Source organism: Lacerta agilis, chromosome 14, assembly GCF_009819535.1.
Source record: "Lacerta agilis isolate rLacAgi1 chromosome 14, rLacAgi1.pri, whole genome shotgun sequence".
NCBI classification, from domain to species: domain Eukaryota; kingdom Metazoa; phylum Chordata; class Lepidosauria; order Squamata; family Lacertidae; genus Lacerta; species Lacerta agilis.
Window position 1 is genome coordinate 12,645,357 of NC_046325.1, and position 12,919 is coordinate 12,658,275.

The window sequence follows — 12,919 nt, forward strand, 5'->3', positions numbered from 1 at the left end:
ACACTCTTGTTGACAACCTGAGGCAGGTGCATCAGCAAAATGAGCAGCAGGAATGATGTCCACCTGGCTACCAGAAAATCTTGCCCCCAGCTGGTCATATTCCTTGTGACAGAAAAGCAGAACATGAGTATTTGGTGGGCGGCAAGGGAGAAGAATGCTTCAAAGCCTCATCAGAGTTAATTTTCCAACACATTTGACAGAATGCTTCAAAGAGCTGTGTGTGAAAAGTTGCTTTTAGACTCACCTTTATAGATGTGGAGTAGCATTCCACCAATATTTAAGGTGGATACATCTGTTGTTCTCTTTCTGATTGTTTTGGGATCCCACTACAATTACATGAGGACTGTGATTATGATAATTATAGGGTAGGGAAGTACCTTTCCCAAGATTCTCACCTCTCAACAAAGTTAAGAAAAACATCTTTAGCTTCCTCATATTCATGTCTGCTAATGAAATGTTCAGTGCTGAAACTGAGGGCAGGCTAGGTTTTAGTAGGGTAGGAATGCTCATATAGCTAAGTAGAGTAATAAAACCCAGATTCTGTAATAAGAAGCATAACATTTCTATAACTTAAAAAAAAATCTATTGCTCTAATACTGTGAAATGTGGAATAAATCTTCTATGTGATTTGGTCTATGAAAGAAACATGTTATTTTGCTACTTTCTCTTATTCATTGACAGGTTCATTTAGCTGAATCCAGCTGTTAATCAAGCTCAGGGAAGTTTGCATATTATTAATATGGATGTCCTAGGATGTATAAGAAAGGCGAAGGTAAATGCAGTCGAAACAAAATAAAAAAATAAAAAATTCCTTCCAGTGGCACCTTAGAGACCAACTAAGTTTGTTATTGGTCTCTAAGGTGCTACTGGAAGGATTTTTTTTAAAAAAAAAATTATTTTGTTTCAACTACAGCAGGCCAACATAATTATTATTAGAAACAGTAGTTCTCAAATAGCATGATCGAATTTGTCTTCCTCAACCCCCACACTTTAGATGCTAAGAGTGGAAGCAGATGAGGCAACAAAGTAAAAGAAAAAAAAGTGGAAATTTAACACGTCACAAAGTGCTTCAAAAACAAAAAAAAGTAGACACAACCTGGTCTGTAAGTTAACATTCTCAAAATAAAAAAAAACCATCACAAGAAAATGAAGAAAACTGGAATTATCAGTCAGGCAGCATAATATTTTTTCCTCACAAGCTGATCCCTGGTGTTCAGCTCAGGCCTCAGAACAATAATATAGAATTTGGGGAGGAAGATGCAACCCAGCAACCCAGCGCTAGAAGTCAAGATAGAGAAGATCTCCACAGCCACCATGTATTTCCCCTTGGTGCTCAGGTAGGTGGGGACAAAGGACAGCCAAACACTGCAGAAGACCAGCATGCTGAAGGTGATGAGCTTGGCTTCATTGAAAGTATCAGGCAACTTCCTGGCCAAGAAAGCCACAGTGAAGCTGATGATGGCCAGAAGCCCCATATAGCCCAAGACAGTATAAAACATGAAGTCTGATCCTTCATTACATTGCACAATGATTTGGCCAATCTGGGAGTGCATGTCAAACTCTGGGAAGGGAGGAGAGGTTGCCAGCCACCCTGCACAGATGCCAATTTGAATAAGAGTAAATAGGATGATGACTGAGACTGCTAGTCTCTTTCCCACCCATTTCCTCATCCTGTTTCCTGGTTTGGTGGCCATGAAGGCCAGAACCACGGTGATGGTTTTCGCCAACACACAAGAAACAGCTAGAGAGAAGATGATTCCAAACACCGTTTGACGGAGAAGGCAGGTCACCTTCCCAGGCTTTCCAATGAATAGGAAGGAGCAGAGAAAGCAAAGCAACAGGGAAGTGAGGAGCGTGCAGGTGATGTTCCAGTTGTTGGCCTTGACGATGGGAGTCTCCTGGTGTTGAATGAAGATCCACATTACCACAAGCGTTATCAGAGAAAGGAAAAGTGCAAATGAAGCCAGAATTATTCCCAAGGATTCTCCATAAGCTAAATAGACAATGTGCTTAGGAATGCAGTGGTCATGGTTCTTGTTTGGATGTTGGTCCTCAGGGCACTTGTTGCAATGGTCTGCATCTGAAAGTTATAAGGTTTAATAGTAAAAAGAAGTACATGTACTTTCTTAACTAAGATTTTATATTTGTTAATTCAATTCTTGATTCTTAAAAGGAAAAAGAACCATAAAACATTTTTAAAATTCCCAATTTTGATCATTCTGACTTAACTTTTGACCTTACAACTGTTTGATTCCCCCCCCAAAAAAAAACAGTTGCACATCTTTATTGCAAATATTTTGACTGTTAAATTCACGAGGTTTCATGAGAAGTTACCTCATGAAATAAATAGTTAAATATAAATAGCGCTTAATGTGTGAACAGAAGCAGTGAAAAGAGTTACAAATGAAGAGATACAAAAGCACGTTATTATCTAATAATAATAATAATAATAATAATAATAGTAAGTTCTTATATCTTAAATGGTCCATTTACAGAGTCTTAGCATTATGTTCACATATTAAGTGATGAACATGCTCAAGCAAACTGGCATTTTGAGCAATTTGTTTTGCCCACATCTGGACTGTCATCTGCATGCAATTCTGAAATCTTTACTTACTCTCCAGGTTTGAAACCATTCCTTCTGAGCACTGAGCACAGTCATAACAACAAATCTGTTCTCCCTGCCTCATGATCTTGCTGTGTCCAGGACGGCAACTTTCAACACATCTGGACTGGGGTTGGATCTAAGAATACCCAGAAACAAAGAATTTTGAGTTAAGACCACTAGTTGGGAACTTCAGGCCTGTGGGCCTAATTTTCACAGGTAGATTTGATTTTTTGATTTTTCACAGTATCATTATCATATATTTACACCCTATCTTTTCCCCAATGGGACGTAAGGTGGCTTACCTATAAAAAGCAGAACACCTAAAAACATAGGAAAACCATTAAAAAGCAAATAAACTTTGAAAGAAGTAAAACTCCAAGTCCCATCCCAGGAAGATGACTTTGAAGGATACCAAAGTTGGTGGCATGGAAAGCCACCGAGAGGTCCCACAAAACCAACAGGGACACACTCCCCCTGTCCAAATTCCAGCATAAATCATCCACCAAGGTAACCAAAGCCATCTCTGTCCCATAACCAGGCCTGAAACCAGATTGAAATGGATCTAGATAATCTGTCTCCTCCAGAAACCCCTGAAGCTGGGATGATGCCACATGCTCCATAATGAGATTTGAAATGGGTTGATACCACCTACCGGTAATTCAGGGAAATTCAGGGAGAGCTTTTTCAGTAGAGGTCTTATAACTTCTACTTTTAAGCATGCGGGAACCCTGCCTTGTTGTAAGGAGGTATTGGTCACTCAGCCAGTCCCCCGCTGGCCTTTTTGATAAGCCAAGTAGGGCAAGAATGTGGTGGCTCTCACATCTCCAAGTTGAAAACTTGGACAACTTAATACTGGACAAGCAGAAGCCAGCTACATCCACTGAATCTGTGTCAACTATAGTGTCCAAGTCAGAATCTATCTGAGTGAGTTTGTCAGCACAGTGCTGGGGAAATTGTTCACAGTGGGCCACCGAGTGGTCAAAATTCTCCACACATGGAACAGAGTGTTAAAGACCCCCGACAACTAGAAACATCTCTGTTGGGCGGTTCCTTACCGACACAAAAAAGATTACAAGAAATATATTTTGCTGCCTGCACTGCCACAAAATAGATCACCTAGAAATGTGAGCTGAATTGATTTTCTCCCCCATCCCTAGGTGGGGGGCAGGTGGCAAGAAAGGAATAGTTGGGAATCGTAAAATGTGCTCAAAGTTGTTCATTGGATAAATTTGGTGCCCAATGAACATTTGGTTGCACACAGAAGCTCCAAGGAGCTGATCCATGCTGAAATGGGGGCTTGAAATCACTGATGGGCTTTGATTTCAAGCCCAACTGATCTTGCTAAACTCTGGAGTATCAGGAACTGCAGGCAGTAGTTAGTCCACATGGGGCTTCAATCTTTTTGGTTCTTTGCTTGCAGCATGGCTCCAGTTTAAGAAGTGCTGCAAAGGAAAAATGGTCCACCTGTTGTCATCATGGTATCAGTGATTGACAGATGGGCAACCTGGCCAACTGCACACAGTGGCCTGCAAAAGAAAGGAGACTGGCCCATGAGCTTGCTCCTGTTGCCAACCTTTGGTGCAGACCACCTGGTTTCTGTAATGAATTCCATCCATACACAATAATCACTAGCCCCTGACTCATTTCCTAGAATCTCCAGGTACACTCAATAACATTCTAATTTCTATCTTACTTTATTGATTTGTTAACAACAACAAAATGCAAAGTTAACAAAAAAGAAAGAAAACAAACTAAAAATAACCAAAAGCATCACAGCCTGGAAGGACAGAAGCGCAAAGATGAAAAGGGATTACAAAGTACTCACTCATACAAAGATTCCCTTTAGAAACAAGATTTTTTTTTTTATTCTTTACCTGTGAATTCCATCACTATTTAGAATAAAGGTTCTGTATAGTCTTAAATGAGCCAGACATTTGCATATACTGATGAGTGACCATGTGCCTCAAATCAAATCAAATATCTTTATTACGGTCAAAGACCAGAAAACAGATAATGACAATCCGTAATCGGATATAGCATTGAAGGATGAAACCATGTGCCTCAATATTTGTATAAGAAAGAAAACCATGCCGGATATAAAAAAGGTCATTTGAACTCTGCTCTTTAGATACTTTTAGTTTATGAGAGCTTCTTGCTTTGTTTTCACAGTCCGTGGCAGCAGAAGCCCAGTGTGCTACCTGGTAACTTATAAACATCTTTTCAAAATCAAATAACAGAAGGCCCTTATAATACCTCATATTTCTGAGGTGTATATGTGTATATATATATATATATATATATATATATATATATATATATATATATATATATATATATATGGGGTATATTTAAATACCTCTTAACAAAATTCTGTGCATTCATTAGGACCCAGGCAGATTTCCCCTAAAATATCTGAATGGAATCAGAACAGGGCATGTTTTGTTCCACACATATGTGAAACCTGAACCAGAGAGAATTTGCACTTCAGCCCATCCCTAAACCTATACTGAGGAAAGTAATAGCTCTTCCCACCTGGTTAAACTTGTGATGCCACACAACAGCACTTCCATTGATGGTAAATTGTTTTCCTTCAGTAGCCTGTGGGTTCAGCCTTCCCACACGGACTTTATGGATGGACTCATTGGGGAACGTGATGGTGTTAATGACATCATATCCAGTTGCCAATTCTCCATTTCCATCAAAAAATATTTCTTCCCCAGCATTATTGTTAAAATGGATGTGTTTTAGGAAGGAGTGAAGCTAGATCGGAGAATGAAAGGACATGAATTGAGGCACATGGTGGGAAATTCAGGGTGGGTCTTCCCTGAAATTTGTTCTCTTGTGCCATTGAAGTGCAACTCTTTTCTCCTCTCTCATACAGTGGTACATCAGAAATTGAACGGAATCCATTCCGGAAGTCCGTTCGACTTCTAAAACGTTTGGAAACCAAGGCGCAGCTTCCGATTGGCTGCAGGAAGCTCCTGCAGCCAATCAGAAGCCGTGGAAGCCACATTGGACATTTGGCTTCCAAAGAACATTTGCAAACCAGAACACTCACTTCCGGTGTTTGATTGTTCGGGAGCCAAAACGTTCAACTCGCAAGGCATTCAGGATCCAGGATTCGGGATCCTGCCCATGACCAAACCACAGAGGTATTTACTTGTCAGTAAAGAAATGACAAGTAAAGTATTTACTTGTCAGTAAAGACCCTGATGTTGGGAAAGATGGAGGGCACAAGGAGAAGGGGACGACAGAGGATGAGATGGTTGGACAGCGTTCTTGAAGCTACTAACATGAGTTTGGCCAAACTGCGAGAGGCAGTGAAGGATAGGCGTGCCTGGCGTACTCTGGTCCATGGGGTCACGAAGAGTCGGACACGACTGAACGACTGAACAACAACAACAAAGAAATGAACTTTTTTATAGCATTCTAAAGATACAAACTCAGCGGCTAGTCCAGGTGTTCTTATAAGGCAGAGGAATAAGAACAACAAACAGTAGGAAGAGTATGAGAGCAAAGGCAATGGTTCATGGTTTTAAACAGTGGTGGAAAAGCTCAGTTACTTACAAGATTCATTCCTCAGAGATAGCCCTGAGACTGCTAATCTCAGAGTTGTGGGTTCAAGCCCCATGTTAGGCAACGTTCAAAGCTCTTGCAAGAAAAAGTCCACCCTAATGCAAAATGGGTGGGACACGGGTGGTGCTGTGGGTTAAACCACAGAGCCTAGGGCTTGCCGATTTGAAGGTCGGTGGTTCGAATCCCTGCAATGGGGTGAGCTCATGTTGCTCGGTCCCTGCTCCTGCCAAGCTAGCAGTTTGAAAGCATGTCAAAGTGCAAGTAGATAAATAGGTACTGCTCCGGTGGGAAGGTAAACAGCGTTTCCGTGCGCTGCTCTGGTTCGCCAGAAGTGGCTTAGTCATGCTGGCCACATGACCCAGAAGCTGTACGCCGGCTCCCTCGGCCAGTAACGCGAGATGAGCGCTGCAACCCCAGAGTCATCCACGAGTGGACCTAATGGTTAGGGGGTCCCTTTACCTTTACCTTTTAATGTAAAATGGTAATTCAAGGTGAGCTGTATAAACAAAATCTGACCCCTAACAAATTCAATAAATTGCTGCACAGAAATAAAGAACTGGAACTGGAATCCAGCCAATGAAAGGCATTTATGTCCAAGGATTACAGTAAAGATGGTCATGAGAATGCTACCTGCCACGGATAAATATTCAAAAGGTTCCATGTGGCACCAACTCCCTTTGCCTTCTTCTTAGCTCTTGATGAAAACATGGCATGGAGAGCGTGTGCTACAGCATAAACAGCATTGTAGATACTGTAGCTCTGACCAGACATTCCCATTTCAAACACAGCTCCAGGGAGGCTCCTCAAATTCTCCTTCCCTGTACAGTTTGCAGTTTGTGCATAAAGTTTATATATGGGGAAGGAGCACCGAAATGTAAAGGCCCAGAACCAATATATGTAATAAAGTGTGGATTCATTAGGATTTAAAGTCTCAACGAAATCTTCATATTCTGGCACATCATTAGTATGGAGTGAAAAGGATAAGGTGCCATTGAAGGATTTTAGTGGGAATACTTCTCTACGATACACAGATACAAAATCCCACTGTGCCATTATAATCCAAACCTTCTCTTTTGGTTTCATTTCAACTTTTTCATATGAATAGAGTGTCCCTCGTAAGAACTCCATAGATCGTGAATCCCCATGAACAACAATCACATTGGCGTCCATTGATTCTAGAATATTGCCTGTTCTTTCCAGCATTTCCAGCAACTGCATTCTTCCGCCCCAGAGCATCTTCAGCGTTGGAATAATTCCCTTATAAGCAATACAAATATTGTTCAGCAGCAGTTGAGGAGTCAGAGTCCTCAACAGCGATTCTCCGCTGTCATCATCTGAAACAATAAGGCCAATCCAGGTCCATCCAAAATGCTGAAGGAGCAGAACAATCCCAGCATACTGAGGACTTTCATTTGGCATCATCCGATAGACAGAAGGGAACTGTGTTTTGTCGCTCAGTGCAGGGTCAAAGGAGCCATAACTAAGCTAAGAACAAGGACAATAATCTCTTTAGGCCTAACAGCAATGGCAGGATAGAAGATTAAGTTCATTTCAAATACTGCAAAGGTTATAAACATTCCACTACAAAGCTCTGAGGAGGATTACTGGTAGGTAAAAAAGCAACAATATGCATCAGAGGCATGCACTCCTTTAAAAAGGGTGGGGACTGTGGGGGGATTTGGGGGGGGGGGGATGTAAGAATTAGTGGAGGAAAAGGATGAGCTTCCTTATTTTGTGCCCATAATACTACTCTTGCTTTGGAGTGGAGATGCAGAAATGAGTTAATAATGTGTGAGAGAACGAAGGACTGCAGGGTCGAGTAAGAAAACAATTGCACACAATTTTACATATACAGTGGTACCTTGGTTTTCAAACATAATCCGTTCTGGAAAACCGTTCAGCTTCTGAAACATTTGAAAACCAAAGCGCAAAGGGCGGTCTGCAATTTCAGTTGAGAATTTTTTTTAAAAAAAAATGCAGCGGAAGCCGTTCGACTTCCGAGGCGCGTCTGAAAACAGAAGCAATTACTTCCGAGTTTTAGGTGTTCGAAAACTGAAACATTCGGCTTCCAAGACGCTCAAAAACTGAGGTACTACTGCACACTTTTATACTGGGCATCTTTCAAGGACAAATTTTCTATCTTTGGGGGCGGCGGGGAAGTCCCCAGTAAGGCATAAGCAAAAATAGCTTCATGATCTTGACTTCTTGAAAAAAATGAAACAAACCTGACTATTTATTGCCCACATTCCCCAAATGAAGACTCAAGAGACCATACGCTGGCATAGGTTACATCTATTCAATGAAACTTGACGATGCACATGAAACGGTGCAAAAATGTTATAGTTTGGGCAGAGAAGCTGAGGAAAAACCCAGCCTAACACAGCTCCATCACAATCAAGAATGTGATGGGAGGCAAATCTCCATAGGTAATTGGTGGGTATCAAGCTCCATAAGAGTCTTAATTTGCACACCCATATACCCACAACCGGCACTCAACAGGGAGCACAAGCCAGCCCCCAAAACACCAAACCAAAAATCCTCCCCAACTTGTCAGCAATAGAAGGTAGCTCTATTGCCCTTCCTTCACCCAAGAGTGCCCTTTGGTGCCTCACTAGTATCCATCCCATCCTAATATACTTAACTCTCTTGGCTTAATGGTGAGGCCTTCTAGTCTTTTCTAGAATCACACACCACACCCAGGTTCCAGTACATGCATCTGCCCTTAAAGTTTAGTGAGCTGAATTGAACAAGATCTGTGCAGAGCTAAAAGCAGTGCATTTTAGCCAGACCAATTCTGAAGAGAGGAAGGGTATAAGAAAGAAGAGAAATGGGTTTGCTCCCCTTAACCCCCATTAGCTTGTGTGTGTGTGTGTGTGTGTGTGTGTGTGTGTGTGAATATATATGAGAGAGAGGGAGGGAGGGAGGGAGAGAGAGAGAGAGAGAGAGAGAGAGAGAGAGAGAGAGAGAGAGAGAGACCCACCTGTGGCATCTTGTAGATATTTAAGATGTGGGGCATCTCCTTGGAGTTAGGAGAGGCAAGCCCACCAATGATGGCCATTAGCCTGTATGCCTTGACACAGATGTAGTTAAGGGGGCTTCTCCATCTTGTGAAAAGGAGGTCCATAGTCCCAGGACAGGATCCTATTTCATTGTCAGCATTGTTAGCGAAGGTGGGAGACAGTGTTGTGTTGGGTAAGAGGTGGGCATTCTTGTCGATCTCATTCATGGCAAATGTAAAGGCAAGGACTTGGTGGTAGTGATTTGGCATTGCACTGCAATGACATTTAAATGCCGGTATACAGTAGTCAAAAGTACACTGATTTAATGTACATGCAGTAGACCTATTGACCGTTATAAGCTATTCTTGAAACACCAGGCATGGAGTTAAGTAGAAGGAAACATCTATATAGCTTTTTAAAGATTATTGGCTCATTATGTTTCTTTGTCATATTTCATTTCCTACAATGCTTTCGTTATCTAACTAAATCAATTTGCTCTTTGTTTGACCATTTTATTACTTGTGCTTCTCTGATACCAGCTCGATTTTTCCCTAAATATATACTTATGAATCTGCCTATTTTTAAACAAGTGAATGGATAAAGACTCACATACTTTCCTCCACTTTCTGCTGCTAAAGAAGTTCAGGCTATTCATTCTTGGGTTTCTTCCATTCTAAACAGAGATGGTAAACCATTGTCTGGGCTTTATAGTTTCAGATTACAAATGAATCTTTACCTGAATAAGGAAAATCCCTCAGTCAGCACATCGATCAGAAGAACTGTGGTCTAGCTGTCTCCTTAACATTCTTTTAAATAATAATAATAATAATAATAATAATAATAATAATAATAATAAAGCATTTCCCATCAGCTAGTCGTCTTCCCCCAGGTTGTACTTTTGAATTGAGACACCCTGAAAGCTATGCCTTATTTTCAAGGATGTTGATATTGGAATTCCTTTCAGGGAATAACAACAGCAACAACAAAGGAAAGCACTATGTTGTAGAAACTAGGCTTTTATTAAATTGGACTACTTTGAAATCATAAAAGCTTCACGTACTAGGAAGACTTTTCCAGAGCTGGAGATGTATTGTATGAGATTCCATCAAAAGAATGAATTAAAAAAGAAACAAATTCACCAATGACAATACTGTCTGGAATTACAAAGTCATTTTTAAACTTTGGCTGCCAACCAGATCTGTTGTTCGCGTTCTTGCTGACAATCTGAGGCAGCTCCAGCAACAAAAGGAGAAGAAGAAGCAATGACGTCCATCTGGCTACCGACAGGTCTCTTCCCCAGTTCAACACATTCATTTTAACAGATACATAGAACTTCTAAACCACACTCAACCCTCCCAGGAGTTAAATTAACATTGCTGTTTCACTGATTACAATCTGGACTGTCAAAAATCTGTTTAGCAGGACCCTTCCAAAGGACTGTGTGTAAAATATTTTTCCCCCTCAATCTCCTCTTTATAGATGGAGAGGACAATTTCAGCACATGGATTCATCTGTTTCTGTTTTTCTGATAGCTGCGAAATAGCACTACAATTACATGAGGGTAGTGATTACGGTGATTATAGGATAATCACTAGGATAATCACCACTTTCTCCAATATAATCAACTCTCAGCAAAGTTAAGAAAAACTTTGCAGCCCCAGTCGCAGCTCCCTGTGTGGAAGCTATAGCTAAGGTGTATATGAACAAACTTGGCAACGATCATTATATATCTAAAATTTACACAGCTTATAAAAGTATACGCTGAAAATTGGCATATATTATGTACCTGAAGAGTATATTATGTACCTGAAGATACCTGCCAAATTCTAAACAAATCTAATAATAATTGCCAAAGCAAGTTAAATAGTGCTTTTGCCTGTCCTAGGAGAGTAGCATATTGAATGCTTCATTATTCATGGGATGGAGGAAATATTCTCAAACCTGAACCCCAATCAACCACAGGAATGCACTCATTCTGTTGAAGCATTGGCCCTGGGTTACAGCCTCATACTACCTTCCCCAGATAGTAAAGATCCAAATCCACACACGACATAAAAATGACCTGTCCTTTTGAATGACTTCTATCTTGCCTTCCTCAGTGCAAGATATAGAGTTTAGTCTGGTCACAATGCACTTGTAGGTCTCTCGAAGGCCTAAACCCCGTGTCACCCTCTTACCCCTTTTCCAAGGCTATGGGGCTTGAGACATAACAAGTTTAGTCTTTCTCACCCCTTATGGTCACATCCAGTGAGTCAGCCCCATCACTACCTCTCTCCAGAAGGTTGAGGCACTAAGGGAAGCCTCTTGGTAGGGCTTCTTCTCTACTACTGCTGGAAAAGAAATAAACTTTAGATGAGGCAAGAGTTGGTTGTCCCTAAAACCTCTGCGCTTTCCCCTAAGAGCCAATCTCCCTTGAATGCTGCCTCTGAACTATTTAAGCTCAGTAGCTCCAGGAATTCTTCATTACTCTCAGGTGATATCAGCTGTTCCCTGCCCCAACCATTTCTTGGCTGGGATTACTAAATTGCAGCCCTGGCTCCTGAAGAGGCAGATTGTAGCCTTCTTAAATGGGCAGACATGGCCACTCTTCCTGAGGCAATCCCATGAGAGTCTTCATAGCATTGAAAACCATCTCTTTATTCCAGTTTTTAAGAAAGCACATCCCATATTTTGCTCAAATTTTGGTCAAAAACTGTTGATGTACTGTATCTGGGCTTGTTGCAGAGCACACACCTTCACTGATTGATGTTGTTGAAAGGCTACTGTTTCCTGTCCCATTAAGTCTACAGAAAACAAGTTCTAGAAGGAGCCACCTCCTGGGTGATATGTGCAGTGGCTAGATCTTATGAAAGATCACTCTGTAGGGCATGGTTACATGAAGGCTCGCAAATATTTTGGGCCCATGGGTACATTTGGAAACCAGGGAAACTGCAATGGGGAAACACACATTTTACAGTCATGCCCAGCCCACTGCATTCTTCTTGTATCTCAACTCACACTGCAACCCCACAAACACTCCACTCTACCACACACACCCCACACACAAACACTAAAATCTATTCCAGTTTTTAATCTTTTGTGTGTGTGTGTTTAATTTTAATCATCATTTAATTGTAATGTTTTTCTTCATTTATTTTCACATGTCATTGAATTATATGTTCTTCATTAAATAAATATGTAAAAATAAGCCATTCATATTTTATTTATATTTAGGATATATACTTTACAGAGCATATCTCAAAAACTGGGGTATAAATAAACTATGAGGTAAGAGAAGAGAATACACAGACAAACTATTGTGCTAAGTACTTTACAAATATAAATGTTGACATAGCAATATATGTAGCATTTGATTCTAAAAGAGGCAGTGCATCATGGGAAACAGGTAAGGAAGAATATACAAGAACAAAGAAGGAAGTCACTCAGATATCACACTCTTTTTCCTGGTTTTCAGCTCAGGTCTCAGCACCATTAATGTAGAATTTGGGAAGGAAGATGCAACTCAGCAACCCAGCACCAGAGGCCATGTGGATGTAAGAAATACATATCCACATTCACCATATACTGTATTTCCCTATGGTGGTTGGGTTCCTATTGAGAGTGTTTGGCGAGCCAACATGACAGTGTTGAGGGATTGAGGATTGGAGTGATGGCAGTGGACAAAGTTGTGTTGCAACTTTGGAATAAATGTGTTTTAATAAAATCCTTTAAAAAGAGAAATGGACCGTTTTGCTCC

The 12,919-nt window shown here is 40.9% G+C and overlaps 1 protein-coding gene across 1 annotated transcript; it reads right to left on the minus strand.

Moving 5' to 3' along the window:
• Window positions 1-1,169: 1,169 nt before the first annotated feature.
• Window positions 1,170-9,410, minus strand: LOC117057484 (vomeronasal type-2 receptor 26-like). Its single transcript, XM_033168333.1, has 4 exons — window positions 9,165-9,410; window positions 5,141-5,368; window positions 2,618-2,744; window positions 1,170-2,080 (listed from the first exon to the last, which is right to left on the minus strand). Exons 1-4 carry the CDS (start codon window positions 9,408-9,410, stop codon window positions 1,170-1,172), a joined length of 1,512 nt encoding a protein of 503 aa, XP_033024224.1.
• Window positions 9,411-12,919: the final 3,509 nt, after the last annotated feature.

Excerpts from the sequence above, each read along its gene's own strand:
- LOC117057484 (XM_033168333.1), bottom strand. The coding sequence starts at position 9,410 with ATGAATGAGATCGACAAGAATGCCCACCTCTTACCCAACACAACACTG. Across the intron at positions 5,369-9,164 it reads ATATCTACAAGATGCCACAG|CTTCACTCCTTCCTAAAACA; the intron begins GTGGGTCTCTCT and ends TCTCCGATCTAG. Across the intron at positions 2,745-5,140 it reads GGCATCACAAGTTTAACCAG|ATCCAACCCCAGTCCAGATG; the intron begins GTGGGAAGAGCT and ends GGGTATTCTTAG.